This window comes from Vicia villosa, linkage group LG5 (genome assembly GCF_029867415.1).
Source record: "Vicia villosa cultivar HV-30 ecotype Madison, WI linkage group LG5, Vvil1.0, whole genome shotgun sequence".
Classification (NCBI taxonomy): Eukaryota; Viridiplantae; Streptophyta; class Magnoliopsida; order Fabales; family Fabaceae; genus Vicia; species Vicia villosa.
This window is the reverse complement of record NC_081184.1, coordinates 147,069,219-147,094,394: the sequence shown is the minus strand read 5'-3', so window position 1 is coordinate 147,094,394 and position 25,176 is coordinate 147,069,219. Positions and strand designations below refer to the sequence as shown.

Genomic DNA, 25,176 nt, shown 5'->3' with positions numbered 1-25,176 from the left:
ATATAATTTTAATTTTAATTTTAAATTGAATTTCATTTAACTTTTAAAACATCTAAAAAAAATTAAGGGTGAAAGAAGATCTAAGTAAATAACATGAAGCACTATTGTGAATGAATAATTTTATTTCGGTTGAAAAAGATTTTTTACATTAGTTTGTTGTGCGAGATAAAGAAGAGTGTCATAGAACATCACATATTCTCTTGATTAAAATTCCAAACGACAAGAATTTTTTTATTGATCATATGTTTGATCCCTATCAACAATATTTTCGTATTTTACTAAAAATATGCTACTTTTTCACTTGCTTATAAAAATACTCGGGGTGATATATATATATATATATATATATATATATATATATATATATATATATATATATATATATATATATATATATATATATATATATATATATATATATATATATATATATATATATATATATATATAAAAGTTTCAAGTCTCTTTAAAATTTAGCATTTTCACTCCTAGTACCTCAAAAAAAATTCATTAATGATGAATCATCCTTCTAAAATTTATCATCCACATTTTTTGTCTTTGACGTCTAATTCCTCTAACGAGAGTTAGTGTGACATGTCATGTTGCATGCCACGTCACTTAAAGTCAACATCATATTTGACTACAAAAAAAATGCAAGAGATTTCGGGGGTTAGAAACCTCCATATTTAATCAAAAAAATTACATCTTCAAAACTACATCTTCAAAACATCTTCATTGTGGTTGTCTCATATCTTGTTGTCTGTAAAATTAATTGACAGTGATTGCATATGAATTGTGATACATTTCATATGACATGCAAACAAAACCATTATTTCTTTTAATATATTTGATTTCTTTTAATGACTTCACTAACTGCTTCGAAGCGCACAAATTCTATAGCAAATAGCATGCTTGATGCATTGAATCATAGTAGGTGTCATATGAAGAAGTGTTTTGCTAAGTACCTATAGAAATCGGGAAGGATCGTGAAACTTCATCATTTGATGGAAGAAGTTGAACGAATTATAGATGATAAAATTGAAAGAAATCAAGTTTTTGAGTGCATTCTAGGCTTCATATTGAGCTATATACAAGTTCTTTATTAATCACACAACATGTAAAATATATTTACGCTTACAAGGTATTTGATGTTATGCACATGAACTTGCAGTTGTTGTTGTTGATCGATCATATGTTGCCTTTGCAATTGCCCTTACTGATTACTTCAAATTCAAGGAAAGGGTATATGACCAAGAACGGTATGTCGTTTATCTTAGATATTTCTTTGTTTGATTGTTTTATGTAAGGCTAAATATGTTTATTTTTGCTTTTGATCATTAACAGATTCTATATTTGTAGGGCAAATGATGAAAATGCATTTGAAGCAAATTTTTGATACTTTAGCATATATGGTTCTCCATATTTTCTTATTACAGCCATATTTTATGTCATCATATATGGTTCTCCTCTCTCAATTATGGTAAGCCAAGTCTTTTTTCGTTAGTAAGATACTTGAGCATTTTCACAAACAAGTGATCTCCATAATTGAAACACACAATTATCACTAGTTAATGCAACAATATTGTGAAACCAATATATGCAAATCTATTGTTTTCTACAACATTTCTTTATGGCATCTCATAGAAATCTCGCACAACATCTTTAAACTTGTATGTCTATAAATAGTCACGAATCAATGTTGTATAAGACACCACATTAGGACAATGAGTATCCTCAAAAGCCATTTGTGCTTTTTCTATGAGTCACCATCAATCAACAAGTGCAATACCAACAAATACATTACTACAAGCCAGTTTTAATAGCACATTCATGAAGTTTTTTTTTTACTGGTAGCACATTCATGAAGTTATTTGCCAACAACAACATTTCCGAGTCGGGTCGAAGAGTGAAGCATAATTCCAAAAGTGAAACCAAAAATTATATTTGTAGCTAATTGGACACTTAACTCAGACATTTCATCAAACATGTTGTAGGCAATATCGAAAGTGGCTGAATCAAATTCATTTAGCTGACACTTTGTGTAAAATATTGATTTTATCATGGACATAAAGGATTTTAATTATATAGTTACAAGAGAGGAAATTGTGTGTGATCCATGAAGGTATAAATAATTTAGAAACTATGTTTTTCATGTGAGTTTTTGTATGGTGTTGGATTGGTGTTTTCTTACTACTGTTGCGTTAATGTTTGACAAAAAAGAATAATTGGTTACAAAGCTGAGTGATTGGGTGTATCTTCACGGTCGGTATCCCTCCCCTTTAACTAGTATGAGGTTTGTAGGTGCAGTGCAGTATATGAGAAGAAGAAGAAGAACAGCAAGATGAACAAGAAGAAGATCATTAAATTTAAGGAGGTTTCTAACCCCCTTAATCTCACGCATTTTTTTGTAATGAAACAAGATGTTAACTTAGGTGATATGGTGTGCAGTGTGGCATGCCACGTCAGCTTCAGTTAAAGCAAGTAGACGACAGGGACCAAAAGTATGGACGATAAATATAGGAGGATGATTTTTTAACTAAATTTTTTTGAGGGATTAAAAGTGAAAATGTCTAACTTTAGAGAGACTAAAAATATATCTAATTCTATATTTTCTTACTTTTACATTATTTTTCGTTTCAACCTACAAAATAGAATCATCTTGAACTTTGTTGAAGATCAAATACAAAAATTTGTTGCACACCTATGTTCAATATATTCTTAAAGGTTTGAATGCATTTATTTTTGGTATAAAATTACAAAATGTTAGATAAAGAAAATAATTTATCATTTATAAGACAAGAGATTATATAAGGAACATCAACCTTTAACTAATATTTTTTTTTCTCTTGCAATTGAGCTTACTTAAGTTTCACGGTTTTTAATCCAAAAGCTTAATTTCATTACCAATATTTGTCTTTCACAACGTAACATCCAAGTTAAATAGTTGTGATGTTCGCATTTTAATTGACTGGTGAGGGTTTCAAGCGGATTACCGATGTTTCTTGTTTATCGATGTGTTGACAATGTCTTGAGCAGCGTTACTTTATAAATGGACAATAAATAATCGTTTATAGATAAAATTGAGTTACTTTTCCCCTCATATTTTTATGAACACTAAGGTATTATGTTATTTCTTTTTTCAAAATAAAAAAAAAAATAAGGACTTTTCTCCTCGACTGTTAGACCACCCGAGGGAATATATGACTTCTACTGCAGATCCAAAAAGAAAATAGTGATTTGTAAGGAATATCACTTACTGCTTTTTGTCATCCACCATTTTCTTTTTGGGCTGCAATATCTTCTCAGTATGATTAGGAATAGGTTTATTAATGTTGTCAGCCAAGAAAATCAATAAATCATTGAACTTTTCCTTGGATGACAACATTGAAAAATTATTCCCAAATATAGTAATGGATCACATGAGGTGGAATCAACGACAACAATGTTATTTTATAAGATAAATTGCAATTGCATAAAAATGTTTTGTTCAAGGTTGGTAAAATTAATTTCTTCAATAAATGAATATAACAACAACACACAACCTTGAAACAACACACAACCTTGAAAGATTTCCTAACTAATTAAGAAATCTTAAAATAATTTTATGTATTGCAAATCATCCAATAAAATTATGTTTATGAGTTTGGAGGATTATGAAGATTCGCATCAAACATGGAGAATTAAAGGACAACTCAATAGAAGAAGAGGACTTAGAAGAATCAGAAGATACATCAATCAACAAGGTCATGGATATATGTCAGAATCTGGCCAAAGGTGCAGCAATATCAAGAAAATTATCTCAAAGAATAATGATACTTATGGAAACGAGTAGTCTCACTTATGTATCTTAGTTTCTAAGTGTGTTTGCTTTCTCGTTTTCACTTTATTTCAATTCTTGCAAATTTCCTGCTTCTTGTACTTTGAATTTAAGTATAATTTAAATAAATAAAGTGTGTTGTTTTCCCTTTACCAAATGCTTATGTGCTTATGTGTTCGCATATTTAAATTCACGCATTACATCCTTTACCCTCCTTTTTGATTTTGACAAAGGGGAAGAGTATATTATTATAGGAAGTAGAGTATAGTCTCTATTTACTTGAGTAAGAGTTTAAACACATCAAATATGTATATGTTTTTTTTCTTTTAGCAGCACTCTGAGAGATGCATTATCATAATAAAAAACGGGAAGAATGTGGAACCATATTTTTTAAGTTATTCAAAGAGTTTATCAAAGCTAAAGACTATCATAGCTTGATTTTAATAATGTACTTTTAATCAATTAATTTTTCTAAATAAATGTCATTCCTCTTAATCAACTCAATTGATTTAATAAAATAATTTGACCTCCTAAAATCAAATTCCTTCAAAATAGAAACGTTTGATCCGACGTCAAGCTATTTTATGAATCAAATTTAATCGAACGCAACACAAAATTCTTGATCCTACGTCAAGTGCCTTTATCCAATTAACTCAAATATTTCCATAGTCAATTAACACTTGATTCAGTGTCAAGTTGTTTTTCGCTTTCAAATCTTTTTTCACAACAAAATCGAAAGACAAAGGACAATTGGATACACATCCTTTTTGAAACCTTAATAATCGGACGCAAGGTGCACACTTTTTTCAAAATAATTATTAGTTTTTCTACCTAAAATACTTTAGTTAAACTTGGGATAACGGGACAATTGTATGTACATCCATTTGAAACCCGAGTAAATGAGCGCAAGGTGCACAACTTGTTCAAACGGGTACTCATATTCCGCAAAGATAATTTTCATAAACATGGATGAAAAAGGACATTTGGATGCCCATCCCTTTGAAACCTTGAGTAAACGAGTACATGATGCACACCTTGTTCAAAAGGTTACTCAAATCCATATAAAAATCAATTTCAACTCATCAAAGTCTTTTTCGCTTAAGCGCGACTTTGAAAACCTTTTAAAAAACAAAAAATGCTTTGTCCATTCAGCGACGATGCAAATAGCGCTTCAACACGAGAATATCAAACGATTTCTGCTCGAATGTGATAAGGACATAAATCTGTGTTGATTCGGTTTATGTTCTCCATTCTTGAAATGACACAAATGTTCAATTTATCCCTGTTTTAGATAGCAATATTTTATGTTCGAATGCAACCTGGGAATCTTTCGCTAAAATCGACCAACACACAAACATTTGCTACTCAGAACTACGTAGCCTTGAGTTCTCCATCGCAATTGGAGAACGTAGGAGCAGGATTTTTGAAATCTTGTCAGGCAACCTAATAAAAACTTATCTTTAGTCCCTTTTTTCTTTTAATAACCAGAAGAAAACGAATAACATAAGCTAAATCTCTTTTGCAAAACTAACTAAATGAGCCCCATTGAGTATAACGAATGTGAGGGATACTAATATCTTCCCCTTGCATAACCGACCCCAAACTTGATCTAGTTGCAATAACCATTTTCTTTTCTTTCGTGGGTTTAGTCAATATTTTCTCTTTCCTTTAGAATAAATAAATTTCGGTGGCGACTTTGTTGTATTTCGAGCGTTCCTTATGCTCAGGTATTTTCATTGCCACAACAGTAGGCGACTATGCTGGGGACATTCTTCTAAGCTAGTCTACTCTAGTTTAGTTTAGTTGGTTTTTGTATTGGATTGTTAGTTTTGTTTTCATGTCTTCTTAAATGTTTATGTTTACTTTATCTTTCTTTATTATATTCATACGTGAGAATTAATAAATATTACTTGAGTGAATCTTTATACCTGAGCTTTGAAAAACAATAGAAAAAACATAAGTTTAGGAGGTAGTTGTGAAGTGTTAACCCCCTTGGTGCCCACCTTGAATGGCTAATACGAAAACCCCACTTAGAGTAGATGTTCTCGTGAAGTTTGTCATAAAATGGCTAGCCCTTTGCATGGAAAAATTCTGATCAAGGTCCATGACTCTAAGAACCTTTGTAGAACTAGTTCCAATTATGGTGGTTACGTAGTGTTAGTCCCCTTGGTGAGCACCTTGAATGGCTAATGTGAAAACCCCACTTATAATAGATCTCTTTCACGAGGATTATCATAAAATGGCTATCCTGTTGCATGACAAAACTCCAAATAAGATCTATGACTCTATGAACCTACTGTAAAAAATCCTAGAGTCAACCGATGAGGGGAAGGTTTGGTCGATGTTAACCAAATCTTGCCACCATGAGAGCTTCCTCACATGCTGTTTTGAAGTCAATACCTTTGAATCCTACGTGACATGAAACAATGTATTGCATTATTTTGACCTAGCATTGGTTGACCTTGCATTGGTGAAATTGCATTCCACTGCTTTCCATGGCATAAAACTTCAAGCATGCATTCAAGTTATCAAAACTACATTTCATTTGTCCTCATATTCGAATTTTTCTGTCTACCGTCAAACTAATTCCCCAACACAAATACGGAACCAGGTCCAACATCAGACGAAGAATGGAAGATCAAGAGCAGCATAATTAAAAAGTTATAGGAGATACTAATTATCGGGAGATAGTACATATTCACCCCCTTCCATTAGGGCGAGATTCGGTTTTGCCCCCTATTATTTTTTTTTGTTAGATTCCCCCCTTATAAAACACATATTCCATTTTCCCTACCCCTATTTCCTTGTTTGGACTTGTTTACTATATAATATAGATTAATAGTTCTAAAAAATTTGGTACTCATGCGAATTGATCGCATATACAACACCAAACCACTTAACTAATTCATTTTACTTGTTTTTTCCTTGCTCAAATAATATATATCTTAACGTTATTAACGTTTTCTAACTGGGCATAAGTTTTTTTAACATATTTCATTAATATATATGTTAACCTTTTAAAACTTTTATATATATATATATATATATATATATATATATATATATATATATATATATATATATATATATATATATATATATATATTAGGGGTTGCAAAATGAGCCGTGGCCCGCCGGGCCGGCCCGCGCATTCGCTAAAAAATGGCGGGTTGAGTTGGGATTTTAGGCCCGCCGCTCGCCAAAGCCCGCCCCGCCAAAACCGCCGCCCACCATAGCCTGCTGCCCGCCAAAGCCCGCCGCTTCTCCAAAATTCTCTCTTTTTTAGTTTTTTTTTTTTGTAATCAAGAAATAATATTAAACGGAGAACTAAGGGTTCTCCAACCCGATTACAAAGGAGGAGCGGAAAGGCTCGACAAAAAGAAAAAATTACACACCAAATACCCTTACGATAGAAATAAGAGCGGATCCTTACTAAAATCGTAAAAAGAGTAGTTGGGATGAGTAATCTCTCCACAAAAAGACCATTTCCAAACCAAGAACTTAATGTTCCAAACGGTGTTGTTAATGCTCCAAGCTTCCTTCCTAAAGCGCACTCCATTCCTAATTAACCAAAAGGACCAAACGGTGGCTAACCACACCACATCCAATTTACTATCTCTAATCCTATGAGATCGAAAAAACAAGTGCCACTCCATAAAATGTGGTAAACACTCCTTTTCCCTAATTTCCCCTTTACCAATCCAATAAGCTATGTCATTCCATATCTTTGTACCCACCAAACAACCAAAAAAGAAATGATCCCTATCCTCCGGGACATTACCACACAAAACACATTTAGATTCTTCAAAAGGAAAAGTCATGCCTCTATACAACAAACCGTCAATCGTTGGAAGCCTATCAAGAAAAAGTCTCCAACCAAATGCCTCTCTTTTTTAGTTAATTCTAGTAATTTCAATTCTTGATGGTTTATTTTATATTTATTTGTAAATATATGTAATATTTTTTTAAGTAAATTTTGTTAAAAAGTTGCTTTTATAAAAAATTGTTTTAAAAAAAAAGTGAAAAATTTAATTAAAAGGTAAAAAAAAACCTATTAATCTATTAAAAGAACGAACAAAATGTATAAATAAAAACAGGCGGGCAAGCCCGCCGCCCGCCAACCCGCCATCTTGGTGGGGCGGACATGATTTTTGTGCCCATTTCATTTGGCGGGCATGCCCGCCCCGCTCGTTTTTTGGCGGGCTTAAGGCGGGGCGGACGGCCCGTTTTGCCACCCCTAATATATATATGTTAACTTTTATTTTATTTTATTTTATATAAATGTTAACCTTTTTATTTTATTTTATATGAATATATATATATATATATATATATATATATATATATATATATATATATATATATATATATATATATATATATATATATATATATATATATATATATATATATATATATATATATATATATATATATGTTTATTACATTTAAAAAAGTTAATTCAAAAACTAAATAAAAACATTAATTTAATTATAAAACTAAATATGTACAGTTAAAAATACAATTTATAAAAGAATTTTAAAAGAATTATCAATTTATAATAATCAAAAACTTTAAAAGTTTAATTAGAAAAAAATTCCAACTTAAATATTGTACAGTTTTATTTAAATCATATATATTATGATATTACCATAAATATTGTACAGTTTTATTTATAATTGTTATTATGAAAATTTATTTATAATAACGGAAGTATTCTAAATTTATTATTAGTGTATTCTAAATTTATTATTAGTGTATTCTAACGTAAGTATTCTAATTAGTGTACAGTTTTTTAGTTTAACAGCTTTTTATTATGATATTAACAATTTTTTTAATTATTATGATATTAACAGTTTTTTTAATTATTAATAATATGTACAATTTTTCAGTTTAGTAATTTATATGTACAGTAAAAACGTTAATAAAAACTAAATAAAAGTCATTACAATCAACAAAATGTTGTAGCTCACTTGGTGGAAATATTGCTTATTAACCTTTTAATACTAGGTTAATAAAACACAGATTCCCCCTATTAGGGCGAGATTCGGTTTTGCCCCCTATTAGTTTTTTTGTTAGATTCCCCCTTATAAAACACAGATTCTGTTTTCAGAACCCCCTATCCCTTGTTTGGCTGACTTCCTGCGTAGCATCTCACGTGGCGTTTTAAATAATATTTTAAGGTAAATTCTTTGGTACCCATGAGTTTTAGTTGGGTACCAGTACCTTTAGGGTCTATTTGGTTCAAATGAGGGGGTGGGGGTAGGGATTTTAATGGAGGGGGGAGGGGGGGAGAGGTGAGGAGATTTTTTAATTAGATAGGTGTTTGGTTCAAACGAGGGGAGGGGAGGGGAAGAGAGAAATTTTAATTAAAAATATGTTTGGTTCAGGAGGGGAGGGGAAGAGTTTTATTAATAATTTACATTTTTATCCTTATTATCTTATATGAGTCATACAATATGATATTCAAATGTGAAAATTTATACATATTTTTTTGTTAGTAAAATTTCTAATATTGAGTGACTAAAAAGTTATAACTTACTACATAATGTTAAAAAATTAATTTCACTTAATTCGAATAAAATATTCAAAAACAAATTAAATTATATGTTGATAACAACTTTTAAATCGTAATGAATTATTCAACACATTATATACATAAAATAATTTATTATTAAATATAAATGGTTTAAATATTTTAATAAAATAAATTAAAAAAATTAAAATGAAAGATTTAAAGTTTGATCTAAAAGAAAATATGATAGGATACATAACAAAATTAGAAGAAAAAAATATAAATAAACATAAAAGAGTTATAAAAAAAATCAAAAAAGTACAATGATTATGATTTATATTAAGGACAAATTTTTTTAAATAATTTGAAGGTGGAGAATAATTATAATAAGTTGATAGAAGCAATCGGAAAAATCTCACAGAAGAGAGCAGTAATACAAAAGAAAATGAATAATTTTGAAATATTAAAATAAAACTGAGGATATTATAGTAATTATAATAAGTTTTAAAATATCAATGTTCAGATTACCTTCCCTCCTCTCCAAATCCTCCCGATTTGGGAGGACGCAAAAAGTGTGTTTTGGAGGGGTTTTGCTCCCCTCCCCTCCCCTCCCCTTCCCTCATAAAATTTGAACCAAACACATTTAATTAAAAATATTCCCTCCCTTCCCCTCCCCTCCCCTCCCCTCCATCTACCCCGAATCAAACACACCCTAGTGTAAATTGATTTTAATTTTAATTTTTTTTAAAAATAAAATAAAACAAAAAGATGATGTGGCATCGAATACTATTATTTGATTGGATAAAGGTACCAGTACCCAATTAAACAGGAGGGTACCGGAGTGTTCACCTTTTTTTAATCTAAGTTATATTTTATTTTCTTGTTATTTTAATGTAGAAATGTAATAAGCAAAAACCAATTAAAAGTTTGGTCTCAACTAGGGGGTGAATATGTATTATCCCTTAATTATTTAAAAGGAAGTATGAGCAAGATTATAAAGATTATACAAGCCTTGACTTCTAAAGAAGCTCAACCTAAAAGGAACATTATCTCTGAAATCACTAGTGTTGTTGTTGTTGACCCCTGGCTTTTTTAGAAGCCAGACTCTATAGAAGAGTGAGGGCTATATAAGGCAATGATTTCATTGGTATTGTTGCCATGGATATGTACTTAGTTTCTTACTTAGTTATGCCTGCCAAATTCAAAAATCCTAAGTTCGAGAAGTACAAGGGGCACACTTGTCCGAGAAGCCACTTGGTAATGTATTATCGCAAGATGGTAGTATATACCAAGAAAGACTAATTGCTCATTCACTATTTCCAAGACAACATGAGTGGAGCTTCAATGAAGTGGTATATGTATCTCTTAATTGAGCATAGGAAGGGAAATCCTCATGAAAAACAGGGTGGGTTAAAATCAAATTTTGAGCCTTATATCTTTTGTTTCAAAAACCGTGAAACAGGTCATGTTACAACCCTCAAGCGGGTAGGATACCAACATGTATTCTTTTGAAATTTATTGATACTAAATGATATACATTGAATTTTAATTTTTAGAACAAGCATGGGGTGGACATGTTACTTCCACGCCTAACACACTTTGCGAATCCAACAATCCAACTCCCCGAAGCATCTCTAATAACCCCTCCACAACCTGACAACCCATGATTATTCCTCTCACCATCAACGTTCACCTTAACAAAGCCAAACCGAGGCCTGCACCACTGAATTTTCGCCTCATGTTTATCTCTATCCAAAACTCTATATCTCACTTTCATAGCAACCTTATAATCTTTGACCCTACCCTCGATTAGTTTCACAACATGAGACGGTCTCGTAAAGTCTTGACTATGCACCTCCTTATTTCTCCATGACCATAAGGTATTACAACCAATGGCCCAAAAGTTGCACCAATCAACCTCCTCATGGACAACACCACAAATGTTGAGAAGAATCCAGTCTTGGAGATTTGTTTGGTAAAATTCTTGTGCTATACAGTTCGGAATCTTATTATCCCACACTAATCTCGCAAGTTTACAGTCCCTCATAGCATGCAGAGCCGTTTTAGCAACATTGCCACACAAGTCACATCCTACACTACCTAGACCACACAAATTCTTCCTATAGTTTGTTAGCATTCTGTTATGCTTTAGGGTCCAGATAAACATGTTGGCCCTTTCAGGAACATTTAATTCCCACACCTTCCTCTAAACCTCTTTATCGCCCGAGCCTTCCTCATCTTCAGTTAATAACCCATACATAGATCTAATAACATAAGAGTCGTCATCTTCAATAGAAATAAGTAGCTTATCTTCCTCATATTCTGTCGCAGGTGGAAGGATGGTTTGAATGCTTAATCGAAGGTCTGAAGGTAGCCACTCCAAGGTCTTCGAGTTCCAGTCCCCCTTCGCGGTCACCAGATCACTCACCAAAGCATGCGTCAACTCATCAGGAATTAACACATTATTTATCTTCAAATTGGAATTTCTGAACATTAAATTAATAGATAAAAAATATTAATTTAAAAAAATTAATAATGTCTTAAATATTGAACATAAGTTAATATTTATCACAATTGTTATGGATGTAATTACTTAATATATATTTTTTTCTTATAAGTTACCCTCATAGTTCATTGTGTGTTCTATTAATTTAAAAAATATTTATATTAACTTTTTAATTCTAAAACATATTATGTTAGTCATTTTCATCTAATTAACGACAAAAAATTTTAAAAATCAATCGCTAGATTCGTTGCTTATTAGACGAAAAAACATTAACATAATATGTTTTGAAGTGTTAAGAGATTCACATAAACCTTTTTTAAATCAAAGAACCAAAATAATCCTAAGATTAATATAAAAAATATATTAAATCATACGGTATATAATTATATTATGTTTCGTTTGACATTTATTATGTTTTATCATATTCTGGCGGCCATCCCAATTTTTTTGGTCTGGCTCTGACACTGGTTGAAGCTAAGTTTGTTTTGAAAGTATACTACAATAAGGTTGCATAAACCGACTCCAAAGAGATTTACTAAAAACTTGCTTTGTATTGTTAAAGCTTAGCATTTTAAAAACCTGCTTTGTATTGTTAAAGCTTATAACCCAAAAATATATTTTCACTTTGGCTATTTTTTTCCTTTTTAAGCGGAACTACCAATGCTCTGACTTCTCTATTGCACACAAGGGGTATGTAGGCACAAGATGTGATGTCTTGCCGAGCACAATAAAATTCTTTTCTCACCATCCCACTCTATTTCATAAAACAAAAACAATAACAACAAAACAATAATATATATTTTCAAAGAGGTTTCTGTAGAGTACTATAGATGTGAGATGTGCTAGTACCTTCCCCTTGCATAACTAATCCCGGAACCTAAGGTCTCTTTTTTATTTTATTAGTTTTTATTTTAAAAACTTCTTTGAGTTTTACTTTGTTCTTTTTCTATTTTCTTTGGAAACAATAAAGCGCAGTGGCGACTTTCACTAAAATACGAGCTGGGTCAATCCAATGACCCTGGTCTCAATTTTCCCCTGCTACAACAAGCTACTCATTATAAGAAAAATAGTTAATATGTCTGCTCCATCAAAGCTCTTTGTTGGCTTCAGCCAAGCAACCAACTTCGGGGCGTACGCGGTAAACCCTTGTTTTGCAAAGTAAAGACAAAAGTTTAGGGGGGCAATTGTTCTGGGCCGTTCATAAATCCCAAAGCGAAAGGCCCAGGAGCATCATCAACTAGTAAAGAGCGTGAAATACGTGATTCCTCTTGCATACAAGAACAGGCAATTTTGCCCTTTAGACTCGTTTATCACCGCATGATTAGATCCAACGACTACACAGAGAACACGTCTCACCTCACGCGAACGATTTTAACCACTTTCACTATATAAAAAGGAAAACGCGTTATTTTAGGTATTCAAATATTCTCTCTCATTATTTTGTACACTTTCACTTACTTGGATGATGAAGTGTTAACTTTGCAAGTTACTCCCTTTCCACCGCATCAAAAGTACAACTCCATCGCAACAAAACATCGTATCATCAATCCAGATATCATTTCTAGTTAAAAGTGAATTGAAGGTAAAATTCTTTATATTTGGATATATTTTTGCAAAAATAAATTGAATAATAAATTGTAATGTAAAAATAACTCAAAAGTAGAATTATTTCTACAAAACGTAATCAATTTTACTTAAGATAATTCAATATGTCAAAATCAATCATATACATTTGAAATTAGTTATATGTGATCCAACCGTAAAACCAAACCAAATATAGACTAATTCTAATTCTAACAACTTAAGCCATCAACTTTATATGGTTACACTCAATCACATACTACTGTATTTCAATAGATTCCTATTGAAAGTAAAACTGCCTTGCCGTGGTGCTTTTCACAATTTATCTTGCTTATCTTATTTCAATATTACACGTTGCTCTAACATTGGTTAAAGTAAAATATCCGAACATGCACTGGTCCATTACTGTCACAGTGTTTTCACCTTTGTGGTTCACAACCACTATGCACAACATGGGGACCCCGATACATCTTACACTGCTGAGTCAGTTTAAAGCACAGCCTCATAAATTAACCCAATTTTCTGATATAATAAAATGTTCACTCATATATCTATAAGAATCTCACAGTTACACATGGAACACCAACATTGGTTAGAGATCATAGGAAGAATCTAACCCATAAGTGGATTAGAGAGCTGCCAAGTGTAGACCGAAATCTTCAACTTCCAATAGGATTGTAGCTTTAGATAACACAAGATAAGAGCACATCAACTTCATCTGTATTATAAATACACACTCACATTCACCTTATCAAATCACCATTCATAAGAGTACAATTATCAAAATCATAACAAACCTTTTCAATTTCCTTGCAATAAACAATGGCCGCATCATCCATGGCTCTCTCTTCCCCAACCTTGGCTGGCAAGCCAGTCAAGCTGATCCCATCAAGCCAAGAATTGGGAGCTGCAAGGTTCACCATGAGGAAGTCTGCTACCACCAAGAAAGTAGCCTCCTCTGGTAGCCCATGGTACGGCCCAGACCGTGTTAAATACCTAGGTCCATTCTCCGGTGAGTCTCCATCATACTTGACCGGAGAGTTCCCAGGTGACTACGGTTGGGACACTGCCGGACTTTCTGCTGACCCAGAGACATTCGCCAAGAACCGTGAACTTGAAGTCATCCACTCCAGATGGGCTATGTTGGGTGCTTTGGGATGTGTCTTCCCAGAGCTTTTGTCTCGCAACGGTGTCAAATTCGGTGAAGCTGTTTGGTTCAAGGCTGGTTCTCAAATCTTTAGCGAGGGTGGACTTGACTACTTGGGCAACCCAAGCTTGGTCCATGCACAAAGCATCCTTGCCATCTGGGCTACTCAGGTTATCTTGATGGGAGCTGTTGAAGGTTACCGTATTGCTGGTGGTCCTCTTGGTGAGGTGGTTGACCCACTTTACCCAGGTGGTAGCTTTGATCCATTAGGCTTAGCTGAAGACCCAGAAGCTTTTGCAGAATTGAAGGTGAAGGAACTGAAGAACGGTAGATTAGCGATGTTCTCTATGTTTGGATTCTTTGTCCAAGCTATTGTAACTGGAAAGGGTCCTTTGGAGAACCTTGCTGATCATCTTGCTGACCCAGTCAACAACAACGCCTGGTCATATGCTACCAACTTTGTTCCCGGAAAGTGAACGCTATTATGTTTATGTTTTTGGTGAAGTATGTTATTGTTGTTGTAATGTTCTTCCCAACTGAATGTGAATTATTATGGTTATCATTTGTGTATGCGTAGGTTAACTAATATGAGGTGATTCACTTTTTATCTATATAAATTATGTTTCATGATTGTGATTGGAAGACTAAGATAACATGAAGTTGTATCTCAAATATTCTTAGTCTGGATTTTTAACTATCGTTCTGTCCGCTTTTGTTTTTGTCGGTGCAAATTTTCTATTAGTCATGACCAGCCACATGATTATATATAAAGATATAAGAAACAATTGCATTTTCAATTTTAGAAATAATAGTTTGATCCATTGAAGAATGGTAGGCTTGTTGATTATCCTCTTTTTAAAATGAATCTATTCTTCCTAGATATTTTCCGCAAACACTTATTAAGTGCTAAAGAATCTGATACTTAAACAGTGTGTTTATCACACTAATACCGAAAAAAGACAACCCGGTGAGCATGTCGGAATTTCGACCAATCTGCTTAGTTGGTTGTATGCAAAAGGATCTATCCAAAATTCTAGCCAACAGATTGAGAACGGTGGTGCAAAAGGTGATTGGTGCAAAAGGTGATTTCAGTTTCACAGTCTGCATTTTTAGAAGGAAGACCTAGTATTTTAATTGCAAATGAGAATGTGGATGAGGCGAAAAGGAAAAAATTAGATGCTTTGATATTCAAAGTAGACTTTGAAAAAGCTTTTGATTCGGTGGGTTGGAAATATTTAGATTCCGTAATGGAGAAGATGGGATTTCAAGAGAATTGGCGCAAGTGGATTTTTGAAAGTTTACAGGCAGCTCGGGTCACGGTCCTCGTAAACGGAAGCCCTACGAAGGAGTTCGGGGTCGGAAGATGCTTAAGGCAAGGTGACTCTCTTTCACCATTTCTCTTCCTAATAGCGGCAGAGGGGCTGAACGTATTGATGGCCAAATCGGTCCAACTTAATCACTTTGAAGGATTTCAATTCGGTAGTGACGGAGTGTCGGTTTCCCACCTGCAATATGCCGACGATACGCTGATAATGGGTAAAAAGAAATGGAAAAATATATGGGCAATCAAGGCAACACTACAACTATTTGAATTGGCATCGGGTTTGAAGATAAATTTCCATAAAAGCCAACTATTCGGGATTAACGTTCAACAAACATGGCTAGAGGAGGCGGCGCTAGTACTAAATTGCAGAGTTGGTAGTCTCCCGTTTTCTTATCTGGGTCTACCGATCGGGAGTAATCCTCGAAGATTAGGAATGTGGAGACCAGTGGTTGACACTGTTAGGCAAAAATTGTTTAAATGGAACAACAAACACTTATCCATTGATGGAAGAGTAGTTCTCTTGAAGTCAGTCCTGTATGCTTTACCAGTCTACTTCCATTCCTTCTTTAAGGCACCGTCAGGTATCATTCGCAAACTTGAATCTCTCTTCAAAAAGTTCTTGTGGGGTGGGCGAGAAGACACTAGAAAAATTAATTGGGTGCAATGGGATAGAGTGTGTCAGGCCAAAAGCGAGGGGGGTTTGGGTATTAAGAATTTAAAAGCATTTAATTTAGCTCTATTAGGAAAATGGAAGTGGAGATTACTATATGGAGAGAGGAATGGTAGAATAATTGGGGATGAGAGTGATGGTTCAATTTGGTGGAAGGATTTACAAAACATAGAAAAGGAGTTTGAGGATTTGAACATAATTGGATAGTGAGTAACCTTAGTAGAAATATAGGAAATGGTGAGGATACCCTTTTGTGGATGGCTTCGTGGTGCGATGGCGTATTGCTAAAGGATAAATATCCAAGTTTGTACAATATATGTGAAGAGAAAAACATCCTGATTAGAGATTTGTTACCAATGGAACAGGAGGAAAGGCTACAAAGATTTAAGTGGAGTAGAGATCTATCACAAGAAGAACTAGCAGTAGTAAACAAAATTGGCGAGAAAATTCAGAACATAACACTTGATTTAGGGAGGAGGGATAGTTGGAATTGGGGTTCATGGCAATACTCAGTCAAAGAAGCCTATGAGATTATTATGGCGAGAACTCCTTCTGACGAAGAAAAGAATTACATAGAAGCTTGGAATAGATTCATACCGCTAAAAGTGGCAGTTCTAGTTTGGCGACTTTTCCAAAATAAGATTGCGTCGAAGGATAACTTAGTTAAGAGAGGAGTTCTCAATCAAACCCAATCGGACTGCCCTTTTGGATGCGCGGTTACTGAAAATGCTTCTCATATTTTCTTTGAATGTAGTTTCTCTATGCAGGTTTGGGCGTCGGTCCTAAGGTGGCTGAACATTCATACAGCTATGCACAACAATGCTATAGAAAATTATCACCAGTTTAAAGGACTTTGCGGAATGGGCAGAATGCAAGCGGAGAAACTCTGTGTAATTTGGTTCGGCTGTATTTGGATATTATGGAATGGGCGTAATGAGAAAGTATTTAGAGACAGTTCGAGATCAGCAGAGCAAATGAGTGAAGAAATTAAGATTGCAACATGGAAATGGTTGAAGTGCAAAGTGAAAGACTTAACTACCCCCTCAATCATTGGATAACCAATCCGACTGCTTGCTTGGGAATCAGATGCTGAACGATCACTGTGTCATCTGTATGTCAATTTAAAAAGGTCCTGGTGGAGATTATCACCACATCAAGAGTGACATCTCTTTTGTTCCGTCTCGTTGATTTTGAATCACGTCGGTGTTTTGGTGAAATTAATCGGTTCAGGCGAAATTCTGCTTTTCTGTTTCGGTCTAGTGCCCATCTGCCTGCGTCGGTTCAGAGGCTGTTTTGTTCGTCCGGTTATAAGCTTCTGTCGTATGTTGTCCATTTTTTCCATTTTCTGATATTATTAGCATAGGAGGTTTGGTTTCAGCCTCAAAATTTTGGATTCTTAGACCAACTTTAACTATGCTGCTGGAATAATTGTGGAGCAAAACTGTTATAATTGGAGGCATGACAACTTAAGCCTGTTTGGATTGTATATCTTTTTGGGGTGGGATTGGTGTGAATCTCTTGTATTTTAGTTTAGGAGTGCTTTTCACTATTTTTTGGTGGGTTGTAGTGATGTTTAAAGCTTTCTGTTTTTCTGTGATTTGCGGACTGGTGTAATAGACATTACTTATGCCTTTCCTATTTCTTTTATTTAATTTATTTTGCCCTTAAAAAAAAAGTAAAAAGCAAATAGTCACAAGAAAAAAAGTTTGGATTGTGACCTTTTTATAATTTTACTTTAGAATTTGAAATACTGTTAAGATGTTTTGTCTTGTGGTTTTACTGGTTTTAATACATACAATGATTAATTGTGTAATATATGTTTAATAATCTAACTTAAAATTAAAGTGTAGGATATATATATATATATATATATATATATATATATATATATATATATATATATATATATATATATATATATATATATATATATATATATATATATATATATATATATATATATATATATATTAGGCTTATGAAGCTTCTCAACTTCGGCACCTTAAATTTATAATTACTTTAATTTTCGGAATTATTTTTCCACCTAAACATTTCCACATTAGTGAAAAATCAAAATTACTCTTAAAATTTAAAAATGCATTTTAGACGCATCCTATTAACATTCGTTTTTGAGACATGCCTTAAGGCTACGTCAAATTTTTTTTACGAGAATGCATCTTCATATAACTTACAGAGATGCATCTCCAGATGCTTTTTTAATCGAATACGCGTCAAAGTCTCTTCTCCTTCACCACTTTTCATAATACTCTCTCAACTCTCAAACTCTCTCAACTCACAAACTCTCAAACCCATTCAACTCACTTCCAAGTGTCTACCTTCAACATTTAATTGATCAAAGAGGTCAACATCAAAAGTTTTTGATTTCTTTATACTTTTTTTATTTCTATATTCATTTGTAGAAATTGAGCATTAAGTTAAGTAACAAGTAGTTTAGATATGTTATTTAAATGAGCAATATGTGTGATAAGTATATATAGGGATGACAATTTGACCGATACCCTATAGGTACCCGTAAAAAATATCCACAACGAGTAGGGTAAAAATCCGCAAAATGGATACAAGCACGAGCACGAGTAATTACCCATTAAAATAAGCGAGTATGGATGCGGGCACATGTATCTTACTACCCACCGCGCCCCATACCTGCACTACATATTTATATAATGTCATTACTATTATTACATAAAAATGCATGTTTATCTATTTTTTAAAAATATATCATTGTTAAACTATTACACATTTTAATAAAAATGTTTATTTAACCCCGCCCAAGGTACCCAATGCACCAAGGCACCCTAGGGATTTGAAGGAGGCCGATCTGACTTATCGTTGTTGCCTTTATATTCGGATCATGCTGCTAGGCATGTGTAGGATGAATAGGTAAATTCAATTGTATTCATTCTTTGAAACACATTTTTTATAATATTCCAAATTTCCAATGATGATTTATTTTCTGCATGACTGTGATGCTTAAAATGCATCAACCATGGTTGAAATATTGTGGGTCTGCCCCAGCCTACTGAACAATGCTTTTAGGATGTGATGCGACTATTTGGGTTGCGAGACTTGTGCATGACTGCTTATGTTATGGTTAAGCATGGTGTGTTGTTCGGGTTTGTATAGACATGGCACTCGAAGACGTTCATCTTCCACATGGTGAGATGAGATGTCCATCACACTAAACAATGTCTCATGCCTGCTGCATATTTCGATTATGGAAAATCTTAACCAAATATGATGTACTCAACATAAGCTCACTTGTACTGAAGCTCCCTTGCCATACTCCATTCATTTTTCCAATTTCAACTTCCTGCACAAAAAAAAAAAAAAACTCAAACTTACATTACACAATGAAGAAAAAATCCGCATCCAAGGGAAACACAAAAACCAAACGCACAAAGCACCACAATAATGCATCAGATAAGAACCCAGAAGTTTCAACTCATTCTATACGGATTAGTGAGCATTACGGTGAGACTCACAAAAAGAAATTCAGATCAGAGATCATAGTGATTTCATCGAGGTTATAGTTTTTATTTTGGCTTACCTATTAGCATGTACAATGTGTTTGATTAATATTTTTTCCAAACTAAGAATCAACCTTTCATAATCATATATACTTATTGTTTCATAATTATATTTTGTGTTCTTATACCATTACTAAACTGGTTTTTTTTAATGATTTAAGTACTCATCAAATTACTACGTCTGAGGGTGACAAATTTGAACCAAAAGACTATGATTCGACGGCATTGACGCCCATTGTGCAAACCAAAAAAATCTAAAAAAAGGAGAGGGAAACAGAAAGGAGAGCAACAACTAAAAGGCGGGTTCTGACTTTGGGAACAACCTCAGAACCGCCAAAATGGGAAAAAGGAATTGTAGATGAAGGTTTTCAGATCCCATAAGTCAGGAAGACCCATTTCTGTCAACCTGAGGACCGCATAGATCACGATTTTTACATCAACTACCATCCAGTTGAAAATTATGTTAGATATGAAGGTGAATACGATCCTGTTGAAATCCCTGAAGTAAGTATTCAATATTTATTTTCAATAAAACCTAATATTACATGACATATCATTATTGCTTACAACAATATTTGATTGGGTTGTGTTTAATGACAGTGGATGCCAATGACATTTCGACCATCTCCGGCAATGTCCCTAAATGACATATGTGCTTGCACTGCCGCATACATTTTTATGAGTGACGAAGAAGATCGTTACGGGTATTTATTTTTAATGAACGTACCTAATACCTAATAGTAAGTTTATTTATCACATTTAATTTGATTATAATTGCAATTTTCTGAGCAGCCGTGAGGTTTTGGTAAAAATTGCAATCACCACTGGACCAATCGTTAGTTGGTCCAGTGGTGATTGGCGTTGGACTTGGTAGGGAGAACCACGGTTCGATCCCCCGCAACTGCGATCGGGAGGGGGATGGAACCACTTGATGCCAGAACTCGCCCCCGAACCGGACTAAACCGGTGGTATAAAGCCAAAAAAAAATAGCTTCAAATGTATATGGAGATCGGAAAACACTTAAGACCCTGATGCCAAGAAGCCCTTTAGACCAGGAGGTTATTGTTAATATGATACTGCGTTGAATTGATCCCATTTATGTATAATTCTGTTAAGGCCATTTTCATATGCAAATGCAGATTATTAATCTGGTTGTGGCAAGACAGAACTGGTTGATAGATTCTGCGGGAAAGACCAAGTCAGTTTGGTATTTTCCTACTGAGTTCACGGTGATTACTATTCTACTATACTACGGTCACTTGTACATTCTGTTTGTCTTAATCTAATTGAACTATAATACATTTAATCTTTTATTTTAATTGCAGCAATATGCCTGGAAGGACGTCACAGTCCTGATTATGTGAGGGATATATACCAGACTCGTTTCATGACATCCAAATCTAAAGTGTTAAGGGTGAGTTATGTGTGTGTTAAAACAGTTGCCACGTTGATAACTCTGTTTCTCAAACATTAAATTACATTTTTTCAGATTTTTATTCCGATGAACGACCTTGGAAACCACTGGTATCTCATGGTTGTTGATATTTCCGACAAGAAACTGTATTGGTTGGACTCTCTCTATTACCCTGAAAGAAACACATCCAGTCGCCGTACAATATTGAAAACGGTATGCATGTCTGTGCAGATTTTGTTATTTACTTTCCATTCACTTGCTTGGATTTTTTTTAAAATTTGGTTTGAACCATGTGGCAGACCATATTTCTTGAGGAGATTCTGTGTCACGAATCTTTTGTTGACATGCTTCCAAATTATCCAACACATTCGATATCATCCTACCCCATAGAGGACCCGACATCCCTTAAACAACAACTTGCCGGATCGTGAGTACTCTCATACCTTAACCTTACTCTATTTTAATTGATTGACAATATTACCTATTACTTGTTACTAATGCATTTATTCACTGACCACAGAAATAATTGTGGAGTTTGGGTATGTAAGTGGATGATTGAGTGTCCCTTCCAAACTTTGTATGAAGAAACCAATGTACGTTGAATTCATGTGAATATCATTAACTTAATCATTTTCCATAGACAATATATTTGCATTTGTCCTAAATGTTGATAATTATATTCCCTACAGGTTATGACTTCAACTAGAATGAAACTTGCCCTTTTTTTGTTACACTCCGGTAATAATATTTTGTTACGCGAAATGTTGGCAAAGTCGGCGGCTTATTGGAAGAAGCAGGAAGATCTAAGGAAGAAGTTGGTAAAATTAGGTTGAAGTTTGAAGATTGAAGTTGGACTTTTTTTTTATTGTCCATTAATTTGGAACAATTTGGGATGTAATATGATACTGTGAAGTTTGAATTTGGATTTTTTATGCCGTTTATTTAGTGCCAGCAGCTACACCTCTCCTTGGCCCAAGTAAGTTTGGGCATCCATTTAAGCCCAACAGATTTATTTTGATGCACCTCCATTTTACTATTTCTTTAAGCATTTTGTTTATTTGTTTATTGCCTGTTTTAATTTTCTTTAATGTTTTTTTTTTGTTTCTTTCATTCCATTTAGAATTTAATATGATTTTTAGATGTCCTTGACTTTTATGGATAATTGAGTTATATTTTGTTGGTTTTCCTTATTCAAGATGTGTTTTCGAGTTCAATTATTCTGAGTATACTATTTGCAGCCATGACTTAACTGCAGGTTATTTAAAGAACAAATCATCAAAATAATACACAACCACAACTTAAATTTTGAAATGTAGGTTTCAGATTGTGAATTTGGGATTGTCAAATAATTTTTTTTTCAATTTAATATTAATTTTATAAAGGACTGATATGTAATAATTGAAAGTTTCATATATAATATGATGTGGCAGTTATGTAGGTGTGTAATTAATTTTTGGGTTTAATATACTTCACCCCCTTGCCAATATAGCGAATTTCGGTTTGGCCCCCTTGAATGTTTTTTTTTACGAAACGCCCCTTATAAAACCCAAAACCTGGATTTACCAAACCCTTTTACCACATTTGCTGACTGGGCTTTGACTTTGGATGATGTGGCAGTTTTAATTTTTCTTCCCTCACTTTGCATGCATATCCAAAGAAACTTATCCAAATTCATTCTCAGCCAAAATCAAACCATAAAAAAAACATTAATCTCATACATTCACCTACCAAAACCAAATTCCACGCCACCTACAGCAGCACCATAATTTGCACTACGATTGCCATAACCACCAACACCAGGAGCATTACCATAGTTAACAGAATTGCTTTCTCCACCACCGTAACTTGCATTGTCACCGCCATAACCACCAGCACCAGGAGCCACCATAACCTCCACTAGTAGTTCCATCATTGTAAGTGCTTCCATAACCTCCAGTGACATTACCACCAGCATCACCATACCCACCACCGCTTGGAGCAGCACCATATGGAGAGTTACCATAACCACCTTGATATCCAGCACCACCTCCACCACCATAGGAAGTATTTCCATAAGATCCACCAAAACCACCATCACCGCCGCCGTACCCTCCACGGGCTCAAACTAATGAGACAACGAGACCATACTAGTTTATGAAACTTGTCAAGATCAGAACCCAAACTAATGGTATTAGTCACAGCCACATTAATAGTAATGTAAATAGTTATACACATTTGTAAAAGCCCTATATTTCTAAGGAAATGTAACAAAAAAGCAACAACATTGACAAACTCAGACACATGCACTGACAGTTAAGAAGCGCAAAAAATTGACACCTAAGTTTCATTTAATGGCTTACCTATGAAGTTTCATCATTTGTATATGTGTATACGATCATTCTGAAGTTTAATTTTACTAATAATGATATAGCTACCATATATGTATAGATATAGTATATATATAACTCTTTCATTTTTTCCAACCATTAACTTAGTATATAAACACATATACCTTCATTGCTCCATTTCATTCTTGTGGCTAAGCAAGAGTTTAAGAAAAAACAAGATGGAATGTTGTAGCCAAAAAAAGTTTGATAGAATGAAACATAGCTCAACTGTTATTATGAACAACGGGAATTTTTATATTGCATGAGAAAGAAACTTAACATAATTGGCCATGTACATTGGTTACAAACTTCAAGTACTAACATTAAAAACTGTAAAAATATGAGAAAATGAAAGTTCAGTGTTAATTCATTAATTTTCTGAATGATATATACCAGTTCCTGACTCATGAAAGGGTTGCTGAATGATAGTTTATGAATATATAAATAAAAACAAAACAAGCCATAAAAATGGTGAATGATAGTTCCTGACTCAGATTTGTCTGCAGAAAAAACGTTATAAGCATAGATTCAGACAAAACAGACGAAGTTGAGATACAAAATGCAATAAAAAATGGTGTCACACATTTAGTACCATTTGATGCAGAAGTAGCAATTATTTATCCTTTGACCTTTGATTTGTCTTGAATTTTATCTAACTCGAGAGATTAAATTAGTCTCTCCAAGAATATCTTATTGATACAACAAAAGCAAACTGGACTAGTACTATAGTTCTTGTAGATTATTAAAGACTAATTTGTATGGTTATTCTCTATCAGTGTCAATTTTATTTACCTATCACTAGTGCAGAAAGGACTTTTCACATCGGGCGAAAAGTACTTTTTACATCGAGTCTGAGCCCGATGTAAAACCAGGCGATGTAATAAGTCAAAGACATTTTACATCGGGTCAAAGCCCGATGTGAAAATTTAACATACCACATCGGTTGAATTCAATGTCTGATGTGAAAAATAATGCAATTTTTTTATAAAAAAATATATACGCTATATTTTACATCGGTTCTCCTGTCCGTCCGATGTAATAGATAGTTTTTACATCGGTTTTCCACTTTGCCCGATGTAATAGACAAGTTTTTACATCGGTTTTCCATTTTGCCCGATGTAATATGTTTTCTGCTTTTAAGCGTGCAATAGCTATTTTTCCTATTTTAACCTGTTTTTTTTACCTAATTTTCCATATAAGTTTCAAATACAACACAGACCAAAGTTAGGTCGCTATTTTGCACATTTTTCCCACAGCACACAGACTACGTTTAGGTCACTATTTTCAT

General features: G+C 33.7%; 2 protein-coding genes across 2 annotated transcripts; both read left to right on the top strand.

The window, feature by feature from the left end:
* Positions 1-14,161: 14,161 nt before the first annotated feature.
* Positions 14,162-15,125, top strand: LOC131603065 (chlorophyll a-b binding protein AB80, chloroplastic-like). The gene has a single exon (XM_058875315.1). The coding sequence runs from the start codon at positions 14,242-14,244 to the stop codon at positions 15,040-15,042; it is 801 nt and encodes a 266-aa protein (XP_058731298.1). The 5' UTR covers positions 14,162-14,241; the 3' UTR covers positions 15,043-15,125.
* Positions 15,126-15,270: 145 nt separating this feature from the next.
* LOC131603066 (uncharacterized) lies at positions 15,271-18,214 on the top strand. Its single transcript, XM_058875316.1, has 2 exons — positions 15,271-16,471; positions 16,926-18,214. Exons 1-2 carry the CDS (start codon positions 15,814-15,816, stop codon positions 16,946-16,948), a joined length of 681 nt encoding a protein of 226 aa, XP_058731299.1. The 5' UTR covers positions 15,271-15,813; the 3' UTR covers positions 16,949-18,214.
* The last annotated feature ends 6,962 nt before the right edge of the window (positions 18,215-25,176 follow it).

Excerpts from the sequence above, each read along its gene's own strand:
- LOC131603066 (XM_058875316.1), top strand. The coding sequence starts at position 15,814 with ATGGAGAAGATGGGATTTCAAGAGAATTGGCGCAAGTGGATTTTTGAA. Across the intron at positions 16,472-16,925 it reads CTTCTTTAAGGCACCGTCAG|GAGGAAAGGCTACAAAGATT; the intron begins GTATCATTCGCA and ends CCAATGGAACAG.
- LOC131603065 (XM_058875315.1), top strand. The coding sequence starts at position 14,242 with ATGGCCGCATCATCCATGGCTCTCTCTTCCCCAACCTTGGCTGGCAAG.